The sequence below is a fragment of the Plectropomus leopardus genome, chromosome 11, assembly GCF_026936395.1.
Source record: "Plectropomus leopardus strain MGB_pleo_1.0 chromosome 11, ASM2693639v1, whole genome shotgun sequence".
NCBI lineage: Eukaryota > Metazoa > Chordata > Actinopteri > Perciformes > Serranidae > Plectropomus > Plectropomus leopardus.
Genome location: NC_142186.1, coordinates 915,250 through 940,843, shown reverse-complemented (window position 1 = coordinate 940,843; position 25,594 = coordinate 915,250). Strand labels below are relative to the sequence as shown.

General features: G+C 39.2%; 1 protein-coding gene across 1 annotated transcript in view; it reads right to left on the bottom strand.

Moving 5' to 3' along the window:
* LOC121945102 (aldehyde dehydrogenase, mitochondrial-like) overlaps nucleotides 1-25,594 on the bottom strand; it is a 40,672-nt gene that overhangs the window by 3,177 nt on the left and 11,901 nt on the right. Inside the window, exons 3-10 of the mRNA XM_042489127.2 lie at nucleotides 24,777-24,917; nucleotides 21,023-21,102; nucleotides 18,850-18,961; nucleotides 16,095-16,223; nucleotides 15,450-15,563; nucleotides 4,847-4,949; nucleotides 3,397-3,581; nucleotides 289-453 (exon numbers count right to left, since the gene is read on the bottom strand). Of these exons, the coding sequence (XP_042345061.1) occupies nucleotides 289-453; nucleotides 3,397-3,581; nucleotides 4,847-4,949; nucleotides 15,450-15,563; nucleotides 16,095-16,223; nucleotides 18,850-18,961; nucleotides 21,023-21,102; nucleotides 24,777-24,917 (1,029 nt within the window). The remainder of the gene's footprint in view (nucleotides 1-288; nucleotides 454-3,396; nucleotides 3,582-4,846; nucleotides 4,950-15,449; nucleotides 15,564-16,094; nucleotides 16,224-18,849; nucleotides 18,962-21,022; nucleotides 21,103-24,776; nucleotides 24,918-25,594) is intronic.

Here is a 25,594-nt window from a genome sequence, read left to right as displayed (position 1 = left end):
TGTTTAAAAGATATTTGCTCTCAGTGGTACACACCTGGTTAATAAAGGCTAAATAAAAGGAAAAAAAAAGTTATGAAATTTGTGATTTTTCACCCACAGAAATTACTTGGGTTAGCAAAATAATAGACTACATTTGAGTACCAAATTTCTGTGAATATTCTAACTAATAAGTAATTTGAATGGGATTATAGAGGAAATGTGCTCATAAAAAGTAAATACATATACCAATTTGTGTTGTATTTCATTCTATTTATCATTAGGCCTTTTAAATCTTCCTAATGAGCCTACCTCCTCCCTGGCGATGGTCATGTTGTCCTGAACGTCTCCAAACACAGTGGGTTGGATGAAGTACCCTCTGTCTGCAGCCACTCCTCCGCCACACATCAGCTTGGCTCCCTCTCTCTTCCCGCTGCTGATGTAGCCCAGGATCTTGTTGAACTGCTCCTGATCTACCTGCAAGGGTGACACAGAGGGGATGGTGCTGAGTGTGGAACAATGCATGCCAGAGTACTTCCTCTCTCTCCTCAACACCCTCTCAGACTTTAAAGCTGCATTCATCAGTACTTTGTATATTTACTATGGATGGAATGACTGTGGGAGAGGGATTGATGACAGCTCTGAGCTTTGTGAGGTTTTTACATTGCAAGTGTAGGTGTGTGTGTGTGTGTGTGTGTGTGTGTGTGTGTGTGTGTGTGTGTGTGTGGGTTAGTGTAGGTGTGTGTGGGTGTGTGTGGGTAGTGTAGATGTGTGTGGGTGTGTGTGGGTAGGTGGGTATAAATATATGCATATTTTTATTCCTTTTTTCTCTTTCTTTCTCCGTTTAAAATTTGCAATACTGTTTTTCTTTCATAAAAATGCTAAAACAATAAAATATCAGTCATAAAAAGTAGGGCTGCAACAACAAATCAATAAAATTGATTACTATTATTATTAGTACCTCACATCACCTAAGGAAAAACTCTCGAAAAAGAACCCCTGTATCTAAAACGAAAGTGAAAGTGAGGAGGTGGAGAGCTCCACGGCAGGTAAGTCTCGACAAAAAACAACTTGTGTTCAGTTTTAAAGTAAGGTATTCTGCTGTTGTTTCTGGTGTTACGTTGTTTGTTTTTGATAGTAGTCTTGTAAATGAGGGCATGCTCTCAATGATATCTCTAGATTAAATAAAGGTTTAATTAATGAAAAAGGAAACGTAACAGTATGTTCTAAAAGCTGTAAACATTTAGTTTGTTTTTTTTTTAACTTCTTTTCTTTCCTTTCAACAGTTAGTCGTACAGTACATGAGCATGTTACATATCAAGGCCATTAATGTCTTTAAGGAGCAGTCCATGAGTTTTGGTATCCCTTCATTGCCCATGCATTGTTTCAATAAATAAGGGTGAATAGTCCTTTTTGTCCATGGATCCAGAGAAAAACAACAACAAAAAACAAACAAACAAACAAACAAACAAACAAACAAACAAACAAACAAACAAGTTATTACATTTTCAAACCATCATCCCGAAGAGAAAATAAATCAATTAAGTAATTAAAAAAAAAAATATATATATATATATATATATATATATATATATATATATATATATACACACACACATACATATATATACATATATATACATACATACACATAGTAATTATAAAGAGGGTATATTAAAAAAAATATGAAGTTATTGGGGACCATTTAATTAAAAACAAATCTGTTTTTAATTGTAACCTTGCAGTTATGTTTTCCATGTGGTAGACGTCCCTAACTCTCTCCCTCCATTGTGCTACTGAGGGGGGCCGCGGCTTCAGCCAGGAGACTGTGATCATCTTTTTAGCAATTAAGAGTAGGACTCTCAGTAATATCTGGTTGTTGTTGTCTATATCTTCTGGTAATATTCCCAGTATAAAGCAAGATGGTTCTAAGGGCAGAAATATGTTTAAACATTTTTTTATTTCTTTTTGCATATTCTGCCAATATTCTTGAAGTTTTGGGCACTCCCAAAAGATGTGTGTGTGGTCTCCTACCAACCCACAGCCCCTCCAGCACTGATCAGTGGTACCACTGGATTTTGAGGTGATAAGAGGAGTCCTGAAGAACCTCATCCTGACTTTCCAGTCAAATTCCTTCCAAGTGGGGCAGTTTGTTATTTTATGTCCCTCTCTACAAGACAGTTCCCAATTTTTATCTGAAATTATAGTATTCATCTCAAGTTCCCATTTTTCCTTCATATCTAAACTATTATCTGTTAGTTCTTCTTTCAGTATTTTATATATATGTGATATGATCTTCTTTTTAACAGTGCCTTTAATTGTTAACATAAGGAACTGTTCTATATTAGATGATTGTATACATAATTTATCCCATTCTTTATGTGTTTGTAAATAATGCCGCAGCTGTAAATACTTAAAAAAATCATTGGCTGGAAGATTGTGTTTATGCTGAAGCTGTTGAAAGGACATCAGGACTCCCCCCTTTTTGAACCCTACCTCTAATTTGGATGGAATGAACTCAATATTGTGTGCAATTTTCACAGCTCTAGATATAGATAATGGGAGTTGTAACTTCTTCCTAACCTTTGACCATATTTTTAGAGTAGTTTTTACCCATTGATTACTCATTTTATTTATACTCCAGGTATCTTGATTCAGGAATGGAATTGTGTCTAGGGGCATATTTGGGCAACTACTCTGCTCCATCCTAACCCAAATAGTATCTTTATCTTGAGTTAGCCATGCAACCAGGGATCTGAGCTGAGATGCCCAATAATATTTTTCCAAGTTAGGTAAATCGAGACCTCCCTTATCTTTTGAACATAGAAGTCTTTTAAATTTTATTCTTGGCTTTGCATTTTGCCAGATGAATTTAGATAACCATTTATTCATTGTTTTGAATGTTGAACTGGGAACCTCTAAAGGTAAGGATTGAAACATAAAGAGTAATCTTGGCAAAATGTTCACTCTTATTGATTCCACTCGTCCCATCAGGGATAAGGGAAGGACTTCCCATCTTGTAAACATTTAGTTTTTGAACTGTTCCATATTTGATGTTGTAGTTATTTATTGTTTATAATTTAATATCAATTTGACAGCTCAGGGATGTTCAAGCAACTGCCTGTTTATGCACTGCACTTTTTGCACTGTTGTCAATGATAATCTGTTTTTAAACAAAGTGATAGGAGAAAAAAATGCTTATTTAATTATTATTTCTGTTCTTATTTTTTAAAATCCGATTTGATTAATCGACCGATTCATTGATTATTAAAATAATTGTTAGTTGCAGCCCTAATAAAAAGAAACAACTAAAATTGCAATTAAGGGTTTTGTTCCTGTGGGTGTGTGTCGTGATGAAAATAACATTGCACTGAGCAGAAGAGCAGCTGTGTGTGATGGTGAGTGAGGTGTGTGTGATACCTGAGGACCCTGCTCCGTCTTCAAGTCAAAAGGGTTTCCCACCACTCGTTTCTGAGCTCGCACCACACTACGCTCCACAAACTCATCGTAGATGTCTGCCTGGACATAAGTCCGAGAGCCGGCACAGCAGCACTGGCCTTGGTTGAAAAACAGAGCAAAGTGGGACTGCTCCACGGCATCTTCCACTGGAGGAGAAGACACAGACAACCTTAACTCACACCATGAAAGATTTCTTGAAGTTCAAGACTCCTCTCAGCCAACACAAGAATGCAGCCGAACTGCCAAAATTACAGCTGCAAGAGAAAGTGGGAGGGTTTCAAGTTCCACAAGCTGAGCAAAGTCACTTCAGCTGGATTCATTTTGTCTAAAGGAGTGAGACCAATCACACGCTGGATCCTCCTTATAGTGTACGCAGAGTAACAGCACACTCAAAGTCCTGCTGTCTGTTCCCCTTTTATCTAATAAGAATGAAACTTACTGTGTACGTTAGGGACCTGGTGCCCGATTTCTCCACCGAGTTTAATTTGAATTGCTCTGACAAAACTTCAGTTATGGCCCATTTCCTTTGAATCTCCGCCCTTTGCAAAGATGATTGCGGCCATGATTTTTGACCTGTCTCGCTCAGTTAGAACAATCTAAAATAAACTAAAATAAAATAAAAAGTAGCTTTCATATCACTGTATCTAACATTATGTAATATCAATCATGGTGGCCTTAATTGTCGAAGAGGCTTTTTTGTAAAACGCATTTAAATTTGACGATGGCCTTTCGAAATGTTCACTTTTTTTGCTGATAATTATAGTGACACCATGAGGCTGGAGGGGATCAAATTTGCTGAAACATTAGCAACTCATTTCCATTATTGTGCCAATTTTCATGTCTCTAGCTTTTATCATCTCACAGTGAATTAAGCAAAGCAGTAATATAGCACATAATTCTAAAGAGGCCAGGCCCACATCCACCAATCAGTGACACTTCATATGTTTGCCAAACGTCACCTCAATCGTACTCACGGTTTGAGGGGCAGATTGAAGTCATATTACTTAGGAAGCATTTTCATATCACTTCCAGTTATTGGGCCAAGTTTTATATTTCTAGCTCATTCTGTGAACCGTATGTATGAAAAATGAGAAAAAAACACAAATATATATACACACACAAACACACACAAAACTGGATAGATAATACTGAAGTCAAGATTTGAGGTGTTAAACATACTTTTTTGTTAACAATGGTTTAAATGTACTTGTAGAGATTCAACAAGTCTACACTTTGTGACTTGTCATTTGTACCACTTTCACCATGCTTTAGCTGTGCATGTTCCCAATCACAGTCACAATCCGATTCCTACAGAGCCACGGTGGAGCTGCTGTTTCAGAGTGTGACTGCAGCAGTTCTTCCTGTGAAGCACACAAACACAGCTGTTTACGGAGAGAGACAGGAGACCTACTGTTGGCGTCAGACAGGATGATGTTAGGACTCTTTCCTCCGAGCTCTAGAGTGACTTTTTTCAGGTTGCTGTTGCCTGAAGCCTGCTGAATCAAGTGACCGACCTGAGGGACACAGATATGGAAACAAAGAGAGCAGGGATTTTATTGGTGTGGAAGTTAGTGCTATATAAATTACCACAGCTGACCTGAGATCGGAAAGAAGATTTGTTAACAGCTGCAGTGCAGAGAGAGCTCATACTGTTCATTATTCTGTGCTTACCAAAACATGTCATGGAGTGTTTGCAGCAAAGACCGGAGAATGTTATCACAGTCTAATATTGCCAATATTTGATGGGACTGCTTCTGACAGGGTACTTCTATCTTTTGTGAGACAGGAGGATGCTGGGCTAACCTGTACCAGGCCCAGACTGGCCGACCCATGTGCTCTCACTCAGAGGATGGATGATTTGACAGGAGAGAGGGAGGAGAGTTGGTATCAGGGCGAGGCTGACCCGACTTGGACCGAGAGCTGTTCCTCTTCCAAGCCTTTTTCTGTCTAATGTCTGCTCGCGGGAGAAAAAAGTGGATGAGATGCTATTAAGGCTCATTCAGCAATGGTATTTAAACACCGTGGCCCTTTCTGCTGAAGCACGACTTTTCTACGATAGAGTGGCACTTATCAGCATCTGGAAAAGTTGTGTGGGGCTTGGACTGAATGCAGTAGGCCGCGAAAGGGTCCCCACCGTCAGAATATGCCAACAAGCCGGTCGGACCGCAGGGGAGAAACAAAAGTGAAAGTGCCGGACGAAAAGAGGAAGAAGAGTCGGTATCATGGAGAGGCTGGCCTGACTCGGGGCAGGAGCCGTTCCTCTACCAAGCCTTTTTTTGTCTAGTGTCTGATCACAGGAGAGTGAAATGGATGAGATGTGGTTTTGGCTCACTCAGCAATGGGAGATCTAGGACTGCTCTGCGCACATCTTCACAGAGACATGGTTAACACCTGACATCCCCGATCAAGCTGTTGCACTGGATGGACTGACCTATTGGGGGCTATTTGGACAAGGGACTCTGATGCAAATTCAAAAAAATGCACTGCAGGAACTGAATGATGCCATCAGCAGCAACATCACCAAGCAACCAGGTGGAATCTTCATAGTAACTGATGATTTTAATCAACTCAAACTTCAACTCAAGGATAATTGTAATTTCGATTTTTAAACTTTGTTTAAAAAATGACCAATGAATCTACCTTCTATCTTCTTCCTGAGGGTGGAATGGTCGGACACTTACACTTAGCTGATAGAAACACCAAGTGTGTGTAGTCAAGACAGACTGACAGGTGTTTCAGTCCTTAGATGCCTGTTAGCCATGCACAGGACCTGAATTACCAAGGGTTTTGTGTCATGTGGTCCAAAGTTCTGCCCAGCCGACAGCAGACAGATACAGATAAAAAATGCTGGCGTGTGCAGAGCACAAATTAATAAGTATTTACTGTTGTAGTGATGATTAACATTATGTATATTAAGGGTTATCATGTCCTCCTAATCAGAAATTAGGGATGTATTAAGAGGAATATTGGAATTTTCTGTAAAGCTATTTCTTTAGCACATTAGCTAATGTTAGATTAGTTGTCTGTTTTGATGATCGCCACCATCCAGTGCTTTTGCCTTATCATATTGAGCCATAGTTGTCTTTGTGCACAGGATTTGGGTGCTGGTATGTGATGACGCTTCTCCATCTATTCAAGCACCCAACAACACAACAAAACAACATTTTAAGGGCAAGGCAAGGAAGGCAAGGCAAGGCAGCTTTATTTGTATACCACATTTCATACACAGGGCAATTAAAAGTGCTTTACATAGTAATAAAATATAAAAACGGCACTAGCCTGGTTTAAATCATACTTATCAGATTGTTCCCAATCTGTTCACATCAATGATCAATCCTCCGAGCATACTAAGGTCTGCTTCGGAGTGCCACAGGGTTCTGTGCTTGGACCAATCCTTTTCACTTTATATATGCTTTCTCTAGGCAACAATTAGAAAACACTCTATTAATTTCCATTGCTATGCTGACAATATGCGCCGTAATTTCCTGATGTTGAATTCAGACAAAACTGAAGTTATTGTTCTTGGCCCCAAACACCTCAGAAGCTCCTTTTGTAACGATGTTATTTCTCTAGATGGCATTACCTTGACCTCTAGCACAACTGTAAGGAACCTTTTGTGTTTTATTTGATCAAGATTTATCTTTTGCCTCCCATATAAAACAAACTTCAAGGACGGCTTTCTTTCACTTGCGTAACATCGCAAAAATTAGACGTATCCTGTCCCAAACAGATGCCGAAAAATTAGTAAATGCATTTGTCACCTCTAGGCTGGATAACTGTAACTCCCTATTATTCGGTTGCCCCAACAAATCTCTTAGGTCTCTCCAACTGGTGCAGAATGCTGTCGCTCGTGTTCTAACAGGAACCAAGAAAAGGGATCATATTTCTCATGTTTTAGCTTCTTTGCACTGGCTTTCTGTGAAATCCAGGATTGAATTTACATCTATGGCACGTCTGTCCGTCCTGGAAGAGGGATCACTCATTGTCCTCTACCGCTCTTCCCTAAGTCCCTCCCCCACCCCCGGTTCTTTTCTCAGGAGTTTTTCCTTGGGTGATGTGAGGGTCTAAGGGCAGAGGGATGTTGTACACTTTAAAGCCCTCTGAGGCAAACCATGTTTTGTGCTAATGGGCTCTATAAATACAATTGTCTTGACTTGACTTGACTTGGGTTGGCTCTCTCACATGTTGACAAAGATCAAACATTTCAAGTATTGCAGAGAGTTGTGTGGCATTTTTCTCACAGACATGATCCACATGTATATTAAAATCACCCGTGATAACTACACAGCCAAATTCTGTGAAAATAATTGAAAGCATCTCAGTAAAATCATCAAGAAAATTTGGAGAGTATTTCGGTGGCCTGTAAATAACTGTATAGAAGATACACAGCGAGAATTTCACTTCCATTTTAAAGGGCATATATTCAAAGGATAAAAACTCACCAAATGACAGCTTCTTACAAAGAAATCTGTCCCTGAAAAGGGCACAGACACCACCTCCTTTTTTGTTCTGTCGTGCTTCAAACTCAAATCTATGTCTAAATTTCCTGGGGTGGATTCAATAAGAGCAGCATTTCCATTTTTGTTGTCCAACCAAATGTCAGTTAAAACCATAAAATCAAGATTATAAGAGGTTATAAAAGCATTGTTTAAAAGTGATTTATTACCCAAGGATCTGATATTAAGTACAGCTAGTTTCAAGTTTGTTGGAGCAGGGCCTGAGATACTCTGCTGACAGGGAATTTGAATCAGATTTTTAGGATTGGAGGATCTTACTGTCACCCTTTTAAGACTATATATTATATTGCATTGCATTGCATTGTATTACATTATATTATATTGGTGTTAGTTTTAGGGCTGCACCTAACGATTATTTTTTGATCGATTAATCTATTGATTATTTTTTCGATTAATTGATTAATCTATCTATTACTTTTTTTTATTAATCTAACTATACATTTTTTATCAATCAAATTAATATAACAACAAATTTAATGAAAATAACATTTTAAAACACTGCATTATTCCCCAACAAATATTGCCCAGTCGTAACTGGTAATCTGTGTTTTACAGCCTGATGTAAAGTCTCTCCAAAATATAAATAATGCAAGAGCTTGTTCCACTCAAGTAAAAAGAATGTAGTGCAATCTACAATTTAGCAATCCAACAGCAAAATAAATAAAAACATGTAAAATCCAAGTCACTTTTAGGAGGAGTAACAAAAACAGTTACTCTTTGTTATAGTAACAAACAATGACAAAACATCTTTACAGTAAAATTAGTGCAATTTGAATAACACTATAACTTTTCTCTAAAAGAAATAATTATAACTAGTACATTCTTTCTGCATCAGAATAGTCCAGCCTTAACTGGGCCTTAAGACATATCGCTGCCTGCTGATATGAGTGCTGTATTTTTACATTTATAAGCATTTATTCCACTCATTTATGAAGTTGCGCAAGCTCCTGCACAGCTGACAACCCCATACTGTAAATGTTTAAAAAAATGCATTGTATCAGCAACTGATGGTATTCTATCCACAGAGCCACAGTCAGATAGCTTTTGTTTTGAAAGGAAAGCAAGGAAGTTGAGGTAAAACAACCAACCCTTTGTATTTGCTTGTCTCTGTGACAGAGAGACTTAAAACTGCAATATTAAGTGGTATGGAGTCAATATAATCATTCAGTTTGTCAGCAGTCTATTCCTGCTGACAAATGCGAGCGTCACGCATAAAAACAGCGAGCCTCCATTTCTCTACATGTGCTGCAGCTTACAGGCATCCGAGCACCTGACTCAGGCGAGCAGTGTGCACGCTCTAACTTGGTAACATGAACGCCGAAACAAAAACAACACAATCTGCGCTGCTCATGCTCTCATAGCGCACCGTGAAACGGTGCGACGTGACGACGCACGTTACATGAATCAAAGTATTTACGTAATCGATTACATCGACACGTTGCCCCAGCCCTAGTTAGTTTGTAGACAACATGTTATTATTCTTCAACAACACATGAAGGCATTAAACGGAGAGTTGTCCATATACAGTATTTATGCAATGGAGAGAGTGACTTTTAATTTTAATTTTAATTTTCAGTAAAGGTAATTTTTTACCTTTACTGAAAACTGGACAGAATGGATCGTGACTTGTCTCCTAAGTGACTGACCATTGGGTATGTGTGTAGGTGTTGATCTAAAACCCTTGTCATTATCCATCCATCCATTGTCGTCTGCTTATCCAAGGCCTGGTCACGGCTGTAGCAGACTGAGCAAAGCACTCCAGATGTCCCTCTCCCCAGCAACACTTTCCAGCTCCTCCTGGGGGACCCTGAGGTGTTCCCAGGCCAGATGAGATATGTAATCCCTCCAGCATGTTCTGGGTGCCCAGTTGGACTTTTGCCAGAACACCTCTAATGGGAGGCACTCAGGAGGAGCCTGATTAGATCTCTTGTCTTAATAACTTTTTTCTTGCCTCTCTACTTGTTTTCTTCCTCTATTTTAATTTATTGTTTTTTATTTATTTATATAAAAATTATATAAATTAGACACAAAAATTAGAGAAAAATAAATTAATTAATGCACACCACGCCTTAATGGACTGTACTTGTACAGTTATTTCTTTTTGACCCTACACTGTCACATTCAGCCATTCACACACATGTTCACACACTGGTGGCCTACCATACAAGGTGCCACTTGCTACTTAGTAATTATTCACACGCACTCACATTCAAATGTCGCGGCATTGGGAGCGATTCGGAGTTCAGTATCTTGCCCAAGGATACTTAGACATGTTGCCAGCAGGAGCTGGGGATCGAACCACTGACCGTTTGATTACAGGATGACCCACTCTACCGCTAAGCCACAGCTACCCCAATGGGCATTAATAGCCATGAAGAGGCCATGAACACATAATAGACCAGCAAAATACATTAGTGTTTACATATATTTTACACACATGAACACACATGTATACATAAATATAAACAAATAGATTATAGTATATCGTTTCTAAAGTGTAGTTCATCTGAAGCACAAATAGCTTAACCAAAAATAACAAGACAGACCATTTTGAAATATGTGAATTGACATTGACAAACGTATATTTATAGTCAAATTATTCCAATCTGAAGGCTTTGTACTTGAATGCTCTCTTGCCAATTGTTTTTCTAACTGTAGAGATGGAGAAGTGTGTGGAATGCCTTAAATGATAGGATGAGGAACAGGGAACCAAATGTTGTTGTAAATAGTAAGGGTGGTTGAAATGTATACATTTAAAGATGAGTTGCAACCAATGAGCGTGTCTTCTTATGTTGAGTGGAGGCCATGCAAGTAAGTTATACATTGTACAGTAATGTGTATTAAAGGAACAACCAAGAACAAATCCACAGAGATTATTGTATGCTGCTTTAAGGGGTAGAAGGTTAGATTGGTGTTTTAGTTGTAAGACAAGATTCTTGCGGACACAGAATGAGAAACAGTTTTTGGAACACTATAGTACATTGGTTCCATATTTAATTTTACGGAGAATACAATCAATATGAGGTTTAAAAGAGAGTTCAGGGTGAAGTCACAAACCCAAATATTTGATTTTGTCAACTACATGTCGGTAAGTACCATCATTACATTTTATAATTACATTTTTAGATTTTGTTTTGAGGCTGTGTCTCAAGACCATAATGTATGATTTGGTTTTATTGATGAGTAGTTTATTTGAGAAAAGCCAGCTTTATAACATGTTGAAATCTGATCGAAGTGCAGTTTGAATTTGTGGAAATGGGGTTTAGAGGTATAAATGACACTGTCATCTGCATATAAATGAACAAAGGAGTTGGCAAAAATCAAGGGAAGATTGTTAATAAATATAGAAAAAAGAAGTGGACCCAGCATAGAACCCTGAGGTACACCTCTTTGTTCAGTAAATAAATCAGATTTACTCCTTTAAATAACAACGCATTGTTTTGTTATGTAAGTCAGACTTAAACCATAATAGCGCATTCAGAGATAGACCAACAGCATGCAATTTATCGAGAAGTAGGTAAATCGAAAAGCTTTCTTTAGATCAATAAAAATTGCCCCTGTAATATTACTCGAATCAGACGCTAAAAACACATCATTGGTAAATTTTAAGACAGCAGTGATTGTAGATTGATTAGATCTTTATCCGGACTGAAATGGTGATAGAATGTTATTTGTCTGATAATTGATTAAAAATGAGTTTGAGCAATAGATCATTTTATAGAAATGAGCCTATTATTATTTGGGTCAAGAAAGTCACCACCTTTATATAGTGGAGTAATGCGTGAACATTTCCAGATGGCACGTATCTCACAGGTACTTAAGGACATGTTAAAAATCTGATCTTGACTTTTAACATTTTCCAGGGAGCATGCTTGTCAATAACTTGAGTGAATTCAGAGAGTAAAAAGTCCCAGGCATCCTGAACATTGGGTATTAATTGGTATCTATCCCAATTAATAGAAATTAAATCATTTATAAACAGATCAACGTTCATTTTCTTATGCTGTCTAATCTTAATTAATTTCGTATCCAGTCTAGTAAAGACTGACATGTTGGGGTGATTCCAGTAGGTTCCTTAATATATTGTGTGAAGTTTATATTTAGATTTCTGATATTCAGATGAAAATAATAAATATTTAATACTATCCAGTTTCAAAGTTTGTGTTTTTGGGAGCCAACATTATTAGGAGATAAGAGGGAGGCTAGTCTAAACAAAAAATGTAAGAGGGTTGAAAGGGGTTTAAATGATAAAACAACAAAACAAAAAAGCAAATGTAGAAAACAGGCAAATAAGAAAGCAAACCCAAAGTCAGGCACAGCAGCCCCAGCCAACACAAGCCAAGGCATCTCTGTGAGAAGGCAAAGTCAAGACAATATAAGCAGAGACCACTAACAGTCAACACAAAGCTCTGTCTGCACAAAGGAAATGGTAACAGTAGCTCATGAAGAAAATGATCTAATTACTTAATTAAGTTGTTAAAAGAATAAAATAAATTAAGAGAAAAAAAACCCGACTTTGCAACAATAACTGAGAACAGCCGGCAATACAATACTACGGTTTTGCGAAAAACGTAAGTAAACATACAAGTCGATTTATAGCAAACAACTGAAAGACACTCCGGCATAGAACAACCAGTCGCACATGAAAATAATATTGAACAAGAGGAAAAAACCATGACAGCGTAACAGTAGCAAAGAAATCAACTTTTCATACACGGCTCGATTTTAAGGGACCAGAAACAAAAGGCCGTAATGACATTTGCTCCCGTTTGTACCGCTATGCTAAAGCTATTAGCATTGACTGCTCTTATGATGGAGAGTTTATGGAAGACATGAAGGCAGCTTCAGCAGCTTTGTGGCAGGTAAACAGCAGCCATCCACAATGACCCTCAGGGTGCATGGATATCGGAGAGAGTATTCTAAGTTGAGTTCACAGAGTCTCTGTTTACCCGCCCAAAACACTGGCGTTACTTTGTGAGTTAAGCACTGAAATCGGGATATACAGTTGTCCTCAAAATTATTCAGACCCTTGATAATTCTTGTGATTTTTTTTCATTTAGTGATGAAATGAATGCATGTTTTCAAATTTGTGTATCAGTTATATGTGACCAACAATTGAAAGAATGACAACAATACAAAATACAAAAACATATTTATCTCTGGGGTATTTTATTAATGGAGTCCCAAAAAATGCCATGTTCAAAATTATTCATACCCTAGTCCATTGTCTTTATTTAATAGTCAATGGCATAGCCTTTATTCTTTATGAATGTTTCTAGACGATTCTTGTACGTGTCCACAACCTTCCTGCATGTCTCCTGTGGGATGTTGGCCCACTCTTCCTTGGCGAATGCCTCAAGCTGGGTCAGGTTGGTTGGTTTCCTCGCCATCACTCTGGTCTTCAAGTGATGCCACAAGTTCTCAATGGGATTCAGGTCAGGACTTTGACTTGGCCATTCCAGGACATTGACATCATTGTCCTTGAACCATTTCTTCACTACCTTGGCAGTGTGTTTAGGATCATTGTCTTGCTGGTACGTCCAGTTGTGGCCAAGCTGGAGTTTCACAGCAGATTCCTTCACATTTTCATCAAGTATCCTGATGTAATCCTCCTTTTTCATGATACCTTGGACCTTGACAAGATTCCCTGTGCCACTAGAGGATAAACATCCCCATAGCATTATGCTTCCACCACCATATTTGACAGTGGGCACAGTGTTCTTTGGCCTATAGGCTTCTCCTTTCTTCCTCCAGACATATTGAGCATCCATATGGCCAAATAACTCCAACTTTATCTCATCAGACCACAGGATGGTTGACCAAAAGCTGTGATCTTGCTTCAGATGACCTCTACAAAAGGCCAGGCGAGCTACCAGATGTTTCTTACTGAGCAGCAGCGTCTTCTAAGGTTTACGTCCATGGAGACCTCCTCTGTGCAAGACTCGCTCGATGGTGGACCGTGACACCTTTGTCCCTGCCTGGTCAAGCGTTTCAATTAGGGCCTTGGTTGTGGTCTGTTGGTTGGTGATTTTCCCAGCAAGTTTGGGGGACACCTTACGCTTCCGGCCACGCCCACTGAGGTTTTTAACAGTGTTGAACCTCTTGTGCTTGTTGATGATGCTCTGGACAGTTGAAACAGGGACATCATACTGCTTGGAAATGGCCTTGTAACCCTTTCCTTCACTGTGGGTACGAACAAGACGCTGACGTAGGTCCTCGCTGAGCTCCTTCTTCTTGACCATGATGACCAGAAATTGAGAATGACCTGAACACTTTTCCCCTATTTATACTCTTCTGGAAAGATGTCTTTTTTCGCTTTAACATTTGGCCACCAATGTTAAATAAAGGCTTTTATTCCATTGTGACATCTTGAAGTAACTACTGGACAAAAATTACCACATTTTTGTTGAAATATTGTCAGGGGTATGAATAATTTTGAACATGGCATTTTTTAATCATGGTATTAATAAAATACCCCAGAAATAAATTTTTTTTTTTCGAATTTTGTATTGTTGTCATTCTTTCAATTGTTGGTCACATATAACTGATACTCAAATTTGAAAACATGCATTCATTTCATCACTAAATGAAAAAATCACAAGAATAAGCAAGGGTATGAATAATTTTGAGGATGACTGTATGTAGATGCCTTTAAACACCAGCTCCTTCTTCTCTTTGGCAAGACGGATTCTCACCTGTCCTGAAAGTTCAAAAGTTTAATCAGGATGGGCCTTGGACCAGAAATGTCGTTATGAGGAAACGTAGGAGTACGGTGAGCCCTTTCAATAGCCGGAGGAGCAGGGAAGTTTTCTCTTCTAACTAGCTGTGGGATTAACTGGGACATGAAGCCAAGATTATCATGGCCCTCAGAGGATTCAGGGATCCTAACAAAGCGCAGATTGGAGGATCTGCTTTGGTTTTCCAGATCCTGAACCCTCCATCAGGTAGGCATTGTCCCTGACTAGCTCTTTGTTCCAAGCCTGTAGACTGTCCTTGTTTGTCCCAACTCCTTGTTCCAGTGAAGAGACATGGCCACCGAGAGTATCCAAAGACATCTGAATGCTGCTCAGTTTTATCTGGATTGGATGCACTTTGGAATCAAGATGAGTGAGCATTTCAGTTTTCATCAGTTGTAGGCCATCCCATAATGTTTGTAGGGAGATCTGATTTTGTTGATCCAGTGACATTGTTTAGCTGAGCAGTGCCTTGAGTCGTTGTGCTCAATAGCAGAGAGTTTACTAGACTTCTACAGGAGTTTGACAAGTCAAATGTATTTAAATCACACTATTACGTGAAACATATAGCTAACAAAGCAAGCAAGCAGACAGGCCTGTGTAGTGCACCCTTACGTTGCGGCTATCTTGAAATCTGAAGCTGCTTTGTTTGACTGAAAGGTCTTCATGCTCATTTGGTTGCGTATTATGTTTTTGTATGTTCACATAATCCAATAAAGAGATAAAAAAAATAAATAAATCAATAAACATAGAGTTGTCTTACCTCTGTAGACCCGGTGAAGGCCACCTTGTCAATATCCATGTGCTTTGCGATGGCAGCGCCGGCTGACGGTCCGAGGCCTGGCAGGATGTTCACAACACCTTCAGGAAAACCCACCTGGAAACAGAAGTCTGTCAGCTGCAGCTAGAGAACTGTTACTCTTTATTACTGAGTACATCTGAGGAACATACAGTCTGTGTGAGTACTGTCTGTGTACCTTACAAGTAATATTTTATGATAGTTACCAGGTTCAGCTTTGACATGCCTTTCCAACATGAGAGGATAGTGCCTGGTGTACAAGTATTGCTGGTGTTGTAGCAGGAATATCAAACCTGGCCTACATTTTCTGATACACGAGTCAAAAAAAATGCTTCCTCCTTTCCTCCATTGTTTAATACTGCGGCCAACAATTCTCTGATAAGCAAAGAGAAACTGTAGAACTCTATTATCAGCTATTAGTACTTTTGGGGGGCACACACAGCAGACTGGTACCAGCATCAAGCCCATCCAGCTTCCAGGCTCAGAGAGCAGAATTTCCCACTTTGATTCAGTTTGTTTTGCCCACTGAATAGTGCCATCACTCTTTTGTTTTAAAAGTCACATTAACTGATGAAGTGTTAATGAAGAAAAAAATACAGTATACAGTACCTCTTTAATCAGGCTGGCTACATAGAGAGCTGTGAGTGGTGTCTGCTCTGCAACCTTCATCACCACAGTGTTTCCCGTGGCGAGAGCAGGGCCCAGCTTCCAGGCCTGCATTAACAGAGGGAAGTTCCACTGTGGGAGAGAAGACAAGACATCAGGGGGAAGGTTATGTTCACATTACACTTTGATTTTCATTCACTTCAACCAAAGCCCATGTAATGGACAAGTTGAGGCACATTTCCTGTTTGGGTTTCCAGCTAGTTCTGGCTAAATCACAAGTCACAGTTCAACTTTTTTCGGCTTTGCCTGAGTAGATGTACCTGGTCGGTCAGCAGAAACAATGTTTGGAAATGAAGTTATTCTCCCCTGTTTCTTCATCATGTTTTGTTTGTTATCATTCTACTACAATGCTGCAAATGCTGTCGCTCTCCCTCACTGTTTATAGCTGTGAATAAACATTTAGTATCCACATGAGAAAATGTAATTTTACTGTACCTTAAGAAAAGACTAACTTTTTTAGCACTGTGCATGCACTCATTGATCCGAGCTTTATGTGTTAAGGCGGCTCAGACCCTGAAGCCTGTGTGAAAAAGCCAGTCCATCAGCAGTGCTGATGCAGACACAGAGGGCTCAGGCGTAACAATGCAGGGTTATTCTGCCAAAAAGTTGAGCCAGTCTCAACTTTTGCTGCAAAGGCGCACGACATCATCCAGTAAGGCTCTCTGAAGACCAATCACACACATGCAAGGATACATTCCTGTTAGTCTGAGAAGTCTTTTAACACATTCATCTGCTCCTGTCTCCTCCAGTGCTGGGAAAGCTACTCTAAAGCACAGCTTTGCATGCTACCAATGACTTCACACTGGAAAAAGGTAAGCTCCTGCAAAGCTAGCATTGGGAGAAATCTACCTGGGTTCACTAAAGCTACTTAGAAAAAGGAATTTGTACTTGATCAAATGTACAATGTACATTCATTCATTAGCCGTAACTGCTTATCCTGTCACGGGTCCCGGGGGGAGGGGCTGGAGGGGCTGGAGCCTATCCCAGCTGACATTGGGCAAGAGGCAAGGTTCACCTGGACAGGTCACCAGACTATCAGAGCTGACACACAGAGAGAGACAACCATACACACTCACATTCACACCTACACCAGTTAACCTGCACGTCTTTGGACTGTGGGGGAAACCCCTACTCCCTCCAACACAGTCCGTGCACTGCTTTAAACTGGTTCTGGTTTTGTGAGAGTCAAAGTATGACTTTACAGAGCTGCAAAGCTCAAAACTCTGGCTCCTGCTGTGATTATTCAGTGAAGAGAGGTGAAAGTGTGCAGGGGGATCAAACAGCAGTCACATTTAAAGGCCAAAAATATGTTTCATACCACAACACTCACGTGCACACACTTCTATCTTTGCCTGTGACCTGGAAGCTTTCCTAGACCCTCAGGTTTAGAATGACATGGCCTTATTTGACCCACTCCTCATGTCTTCCATCTGTGCTCTGGTAACACACTCTAGATTTAATTCAGCTGATGACATTCAAAAACACGCTCTTGTGCAATAATGAGTGAATAAGTTTGAGGAAACATCTTTACTAAGTTTGCAGGGAGGTTAGAAGTTGCTGAGCCACAGTGACAGCTGCTTTTAAGGATTCTGTCTCTTGACAGACACAAAGTGCAGAGCTCAGAGAAAATACAGATCAGCAGCAGAGCTGAACCAAACACAGTGTGCTGAAAAATGTGAAGACATCCAACTACAGGGAGTATACAACACGCCTGTCACTGTCAATACATTATCAACTTGTGCCATATATGGACATGACCTTGACCATTTTGCTGACCTCAATATTGTTTGTTTATTTAAAAATGTCCAAAAAATGATGCCAGAATAAAACTGAGAGTTTTCCCAACCATTACTAGACTTGCTACAATTCTACCATTTTTTTCTCAACCCTGACAGAAAAACCACATGAATTTCACATGTGCAAAAACCCATTTGGTGACATGTGATGACGTGAAAAACATGAGAAAATTGTGGTTTTTCTAATAGGGTGAGTCAGCTGATGGATCACATTTTCTTTCTATGCAAACAATTGGCAGATCTCATTCAGGGCGTCTGTTTAAACAGCATTAGCCTGCCCACTGCTGCCCACTGCTGCTTCTTTGCATCTCCCACAGCTCCTCCTTTTCATGCTCTGTCTGACATTTCAGTGTCATTTTTGTTTGTCGTTTGGTAAGTTTTCCATGCACAGGACATCTAGTCCAGTTTAAGTCTGACTGCACATGACGGAATGGCTCGACTTCCATTTGCATATCTAGGCGTGTTAGTCTTACTTTGAGAAATTCGATTTAACATGATTTCGGTCAGACTAACATGTTTACATGTATTTCAAAGTCCAGTTTTAGTTGGACTAACATAATAATTCAACTTTCTCTAACATTGCACAAATGTACTAACTGATGCTCACTCTGTTCTGTACCCAGGAATCTTTGCTGCTGATCTCCCCACCACAGGCTTGATATTCAACAGAACCCTATAGGTTTGCAATGAATAGATTAACAAGTATTAAGCGCTTACTGCTTCTCTGTGTAGTCTTGATTATTCTGAGTTAAAATTGTGCTTTCCTGTAACACAGGGTTCAGCCACTGTTTGTATGCATTTCCATTCCCTCTTTTCATATTCTGCTTTTTTAAAAATTTGTATTTAATAACTTACATACAATATTTTGATCTTTATCTCCCCACCACCCCAACCTCACTCACCGGTATGATCTGTCCGCAGACTCCAATGGGTTCATGTCTGGTGTAGCAGAAATAATCTCCATCGATGGGGATAGTCTTTCCCTCCCATTTGTCAGCCCAGCCGGCATAGTACCTAAAACAACAGGTTTAAACATGGATTAGTACAATATCTGTATTCAAATTCAAAGTTTAAAGCACAGATACTTCATCTTACTTATGTCTTTCCACTTCGGAGCTGGATCAAACAGTATTGTCCATCTAGGCTGAAGTAACCAAATGAATCGGGGAGGAGTAGGAGTGTGCCATGTAGTATTGTTCAAGAAAGTAAAAATGTAATATTGGTGCATGCACCCTAAATGATACATTGTAATGAAGGCAGTGGGCCAAGTTGTTGACATGAAAACTATTACGGCAGATTTCCACCGGTTGCGTTTTGAGTCTGGCACGGCGCAGAACTGCCAGATCAGCTCGGATCAACTGGAGTGGCGAGACCGAGGAGTTCTCGCGGTAATCACAGAATCACGCGCATTATATCAGTACAGAAGAAAAAGTAATAACTCCATTCACTCCGTGGATTAATTATCGTGATGTCGATTCACTCCCATAACTCCCAATGAGTTACTCCACACCATTTCCTTTCTATGGTTGTCCTTATAAAAGGATTTGTGGCGTGATAAATAATTCTGTGGTTTTCCACCTCCATAATTAACTTCTTTTCCCTGTGTTGCTGTGGTAATGACCTCCAAAAACCTGACCCCAGGCCTGGATCAGCTCATTTTGACATTTTATTAATGCAGTTAAGTGAGATACGTTCAGATGTAAACACGGAGTGTTTTATTCTGATTTCCTGTCTGCTCTGTGTTAAATTCGGCTAAATTTATGTGGAGTGATCCGGCATCCGGAGGCTCACGGATGAGATACGCAAGCCTCCGGACTGCCGGAGCTGAGACAGAGTCGATCTGCAACGCAGCGGAGCCAGTGGAAACTCACACAGACTATGGTGTAATCTATTTGCTCCATCTGCCATGACGGAGCGGAGCCGGAGCATACATGGATCTGGTGGAAATCCGGGGTTATGCACAGCAACAACAAGAATGGCTGAAAGCAAAATGTGCAACTGGCTCTACTCATTTCATGTTAATCACAGAGCACACCAAGGATGACATTTCTCCGTAGGCCGCAGCGGAAGCTAGTGTCACCCTGGTTCCCTCCTCAAAAAGCCTATGAGATTTTTCCATTGGATTTTCGATCATTGCAGAAAATAAGCTCTGTAGTGAACAAACATTAATGATATTTGCACTATGGTTGCATCGCCACTGCTATGAGGCAGTACAGCCGTGTTCTGTACAGCTCAATGTGATGTCCTTCTATAGTTTAATTTAGCCACTTGTTAGCAACTGCCTTTTTTAAGACATATAAAAGCTTCAAAGTTCACAGTGGGGTATTTACTGACGTATTTTATGTTGTAGAACAATACCTGAATGTCTTTTCAGCTTGTGTTAACCACAGACCTTATTCAAGGCTTCAAACCAAAAACATATTAAAAAAACCCATTGACTTTGAAGCAAGGGAACCAGATGTTCAGGAACGGATTTCCAGACCTTGGAGCATGTCTTTCATCTGGAGGTGGTTTGGTTTCAATTTGTTTCAATTCGTGCCAAATTTGAGGAAATTCCCTCAAGGAGTTCTTGAGATATTGCTTTCACAAAAATTGGATGGACAGAAGTACAGATGGACAGCTGACACAAAGGCATGAAAAATGAATGATAGAGATAATGAATGATACTCCCTGCAAACTGTGTTTCAGAAAAAATGACTCCAAATTGTATTAGTAATTAGTCAACCTCATTCACATGGAACACATTTCCAAAGACCAATTTGATTTGAAAATGACAGCACACCACCTCAGGGTGTTACAATAGCAGGATGTTAATATGTGGAATTCCCACATTAAACCTCTTAAATATCATATACCAGCTGTGTTCTCTCCAAATATTGATTAGGTTGATAGATGATCACACTGGTATGATCATGCACATCAAAGGGTTAAATCAAAAAGTTGTGTTATTTTTTTCAAGAAAACATCAATATATATGTTATACTAAGTGGCAAAGTCTAAATATATTAACATATTATTTAAAAGCCATGAAGCACATTACGTTTCAAAATGCGACATGTGTTGTGTTTTTGTTACCTCAAACATTTCACCACATTGGGCAGATCCACTGTGTAGGATAAAGCATATGGCTTCCCATTGTCAAGGGTCTCCAGTTCCTGTGCAAACAACACATAATCAGCTTTACATGCTATGTATAACACTGAACCAATTTAAGCTTTGCAATATGATATTAAATATTGTGTTTCAAATATCAACGAAAATCTACGGAATGCTGTTATTTCCAATAAGAAGCAGCAGAGGAGATAAAGTTATGGCAGTGATGTAAATTTATTTATAATCTAATATATTATTTATAATCCACAACACAATATTCAGTATTTGTATGATATGACATCATAGTATGTGTATTATACCTGACAATCTTGTTTATGCAGGTGTAGGATTGAAGGCTGCCACACAAGAAAAATCACCACAGCACAACACAGCATATTTGCAATGTCTGTTTTGACTTTATATATAATTTTGCAAGTGTAAATCTTTAAACTGTGGGTTACATCTGGAGAGGAAATTTTAAGTATTCATTTTTTGGGGTGGTGGTGGAGGCAATAACTGTGATTATTATGAGATTGGACTTTAATATATATATAATACATAAAATATCTTAACGGATATTTGTTATGAGCACGGTGTTGATGCAGCTGCAGAATGTGGTTTGATGTTGAGTTTTTTAAACTTTGGAAAGTCTGAGTGCATTGCATCTCAGTGGCTGTGTTTCAGTGTACTTCATTTGTTAAAGTCGAATGCTGCTGAACAAAAAGGATCCAAATAGATGTCAATAATTTACATTTTCTGTATTTTAACCTGACTTTTCAGGTGCAAATCACCAAACACATTATCAATGGATCAGAGTGTGAGCTTACAGCCATGTCTATATCTCTGATATCAATTATCTTAAAGATGAATTAATGGACAACAGTGAATGAAACGCTGTTTTAAGTTACTGAACAATGAGATAAATTTTGAGATAAATGTGTAAAGTCTGTATATACAGGGCAGGCATTAATATGCCTATGTAGGTAAGTAAGTTAAGCTTTATATAGATTTATATAGCACTTTTTAAAACATACAGTTACAAAGCACTTCACAAAACACATATACACACACGTGTGTGTATATATCAGTGAATGAACAAATTAAATGAGTCTCAGTGAATTACAATTTGGAACACAGTGTAATGAGGGACAGACAAGACCAAAACAAACAAAGAAAAATATCACACATGGAGTCGCTATATAAAAGGCTTGCCTATAATGGTGAGTTTTTAGTAGTTGTTTAAAGCAGTCCAAGGACACTGCAAAACTAATAGGGTGGGGAAGATTATTCCTGAGGGTAGGGGCTAAAACGGCGAATGCACAATCACCTTTTGTTTTAAAGTAAGATAAGTAACGAAGATTTGCGGATTGGAGTGGTCGAGAAGCAGCATAAGGAACAAGAAGATCAGAAATGTAACTGGGGGCGAGGTTGTGTCTAGGGCTTTGAAGGTTATCAATGGGATATTGTAGTATATTCTGAATTTTACAGGTAGCAAATTGAGGGATGCAAGAGTAGGAGTTATGTGGGTGCAACGGTTCATCCTAGTCAGTAGTCTTGGCTGCGTTTTGAACCAGTTGTAAACGATTTAGAGCAGCTTGACAATGGCATATGTAAAGGTAATTACAATAATATAAGCAGGAGAAAATGAAAGTGTGTGTTAGTAACTCAAGATCACTCAAGATCAGTACATATGTCCACTGGATTAAAACAGAGGCTCTGCCTTTTATCTACCTGTTGCCATGATGAATGGTAGAGTTGGAGCTCCAGTGTGCACAAGCTAAACTCACAGTGAACACACTCAGAGTTGAACAAACAAACTCTGATCAGCTGCTTTGGAGCTGAAAACTCAGAGTTTTCCATCTCAGAGTCCATCAGCTCAGAGTTCAGGGTTACACTCAGAGTTTGTTAGAGCTGCTTCCTGAAAACAGGCCCCTGATGTAAACAGACAGTGTCAACTAGAGACTCTGTCCTCCAGGCCTGAGAGACTCCTCTGCTGTGTTTTGCACTTCTGTCTGAGGGGGATTTGGAGCATTGTGAAACAGGCCCTGTTCGGGACTGCTATGAATGTGGGGCAATAAGTGATGTTCGTGGGTAATAGGAGTTATTCACTGCATGCTATAACGTGAATTGTTTCATCTTTTTATCCAAAGCTACATGGGCCTGGTGTTCTAGGGTTTGAGGGACATTTAGGGCTTAGTCCTGACCTTTTCATGAAATTTAATACACATCTTTATCATCGAGAAGTTGAAATGCGTGCCTCAAAAAGTGTCTTCAGCTTTACAGATTAATTGTAAATAAAAAGTATTAGTAGCTGTTAGTCATAATTAGTATGGGTTTTGAGTAGAAAAATAAATAATTCAAGACTGCTGTTATTAAACACGTGTTGACCAGAGTTGTATGGAACAGTGGTGAAATGTAACTAATTACCTTTACTCAAATACTGTACCTAAGTACAATTTTAAGGTTCATGTACTTGATTATTTCCATTTTATGCTAGTTTGTGTTCTACTTCTACTCGCCCTCATTTACGAGGAGAGGTAGAGGTAAAAAGTAAATAATGTACTTTTCTACACCAATTTATGTGACAGCTTCAGTTACTTTACAGATTCAGATTATTAACACAAACTATATATCAACTAATTAATGATTATGTATTATTATAGATTAATCTACCCAGCAGTGGTCCCATATTTAAAATGAGCTTTACCTTTACCAGCTGCTATATTAAAGTGATGGACACATTAATGCATCAATACTTATAATATATAGCTAGATTAGTCTGAAGTGGACCATTCTGCATAACTTTTACTTTGGATTGCTGTTGTAACTTTGATAGAAATACTCACCATAAAACATACTATTATTTACGTGAAATTTGAATGTAGGAATTTTAATGAAAACAGCGTATTTCTACATATTTTCTACACATGCTACTTTTACTGGAGTAAAATATCTGAGTACTTCCTCCACAGCTCTATGTTAGTAAATTGAAATATGAAATAGGTTTTCTTCCACTGATACAGCCCGTTATTAGACCCAGTTGATGCGGTGTAGTGTGTGCTCTGTTGAGCTCTCCATCACCTGCAGCTGCCTGTCTGTCCCTGTCTCTCTCTCTCTGCTGTCACTTTCAAAAAATGCAGCTCTGCCCCCTTCAGAGTACAATAGCAATATTTCAATTCAATCTTCCCAAAAGTTAAAATATAGTTTCTTCTCACATAAGCATTCTAAGAGGGATCCCTCCTCAGTCGCTCTTCCTGGGGTTTCTTCTATGTTCCCACATTATAGGGTTTTTTGGAGACTTTTCCTCAGTGATGTGAGGGTCTAAGGACAGCGGGATGTCGTATGCTGTAAAGCCCTCTGAGGCAAATTGTCATTTGTGATAAGGGGCTTATAAATAAAACTGACTTAATTCAAGCGGTTCGATCGCTGGCCCCTCCAATCAATATGTCAAAGTATCCTTGGGGAAGACACTGAACCCCAAATGGCTCCTGATGCTGCATCATCAGAATGTGCGTGTGAATGGTTACTGTGTAGCAGATGGCACCTTGTATGGTAGTCTCACTACCACAAGTGTGTGAGACTAGAAAAAGCACTATACAAGCGCAGTCCATTTAGCATCCACTTAATACAATGCGAGTGGAGGTCAGTGATGGAGACTCTGTACTGGTCTATCCTGGAACTTCTCATCAAACAGCTTAATTTCTGTTGAGTGTTTTGATACTTGGTAACAACTCACAGCAAGGTAAGCAGAATCCCTCTCAATGGCATCGGCCAATCGGTTGAGTAGCAGGCCGCGATGAGAGGCGTCCATCCGTCGCCACGGTGACCCCAGCCTAAAGGCATTACGTGCCGCTTTCACCGCCTTGTCCACATCTGCCTGGAAATAAAACAGCACGACATGATTGACTCGGTGGCTCATAGTTTTAACAGGAATTCTTGTGTGAGGAAGAGGTCTGTGGTGTATCAAATACTCCAGGTGCAGGTTAAAGAAAAAAAAAAGAAATTTACCCAGGATTCCAATGGTGACCAACATTCAGAACATTAAATTGTATACAAAGTATAACAGACTTCTCCTCTGTTGGTTTATATATCAATATACCAACTGTTCCAGTGTCTCCAGTTCCAGTGATTCCTTCAAGCCTTCAGCTGTGAACTCGAGTGTTCTTCTTTCCACAATATTTTTATTAACATTTTACCAGCATGACAGCATGAGATCAGCCTTTTACATTCAGTGTATGCTGACAGTTTGCTTCCTTATTTCAAAAACAAAATACAAAAATAAATAAATAAAGAGGGCTGCAATCTAAGACCAAATATTGTCCAATAGTCCTGTTGATCATCTTCCTGATCTCCAATCTGTTGAACCGTCCACTGTATGTCCGAAAAACTGACAAGATATCAGTGTTTGCCAAGGACCAAAATGGCATCCTCAGCTATTTTCCCTTGCCCACAGTTGAGGCACATCCCTGAACCTTTTTAAAGAAGGACAGTCTTCAGACTAAACAACTGATCATAAAAAATACGTAATTATCATTTCTGCTGTTAACAGCCTAT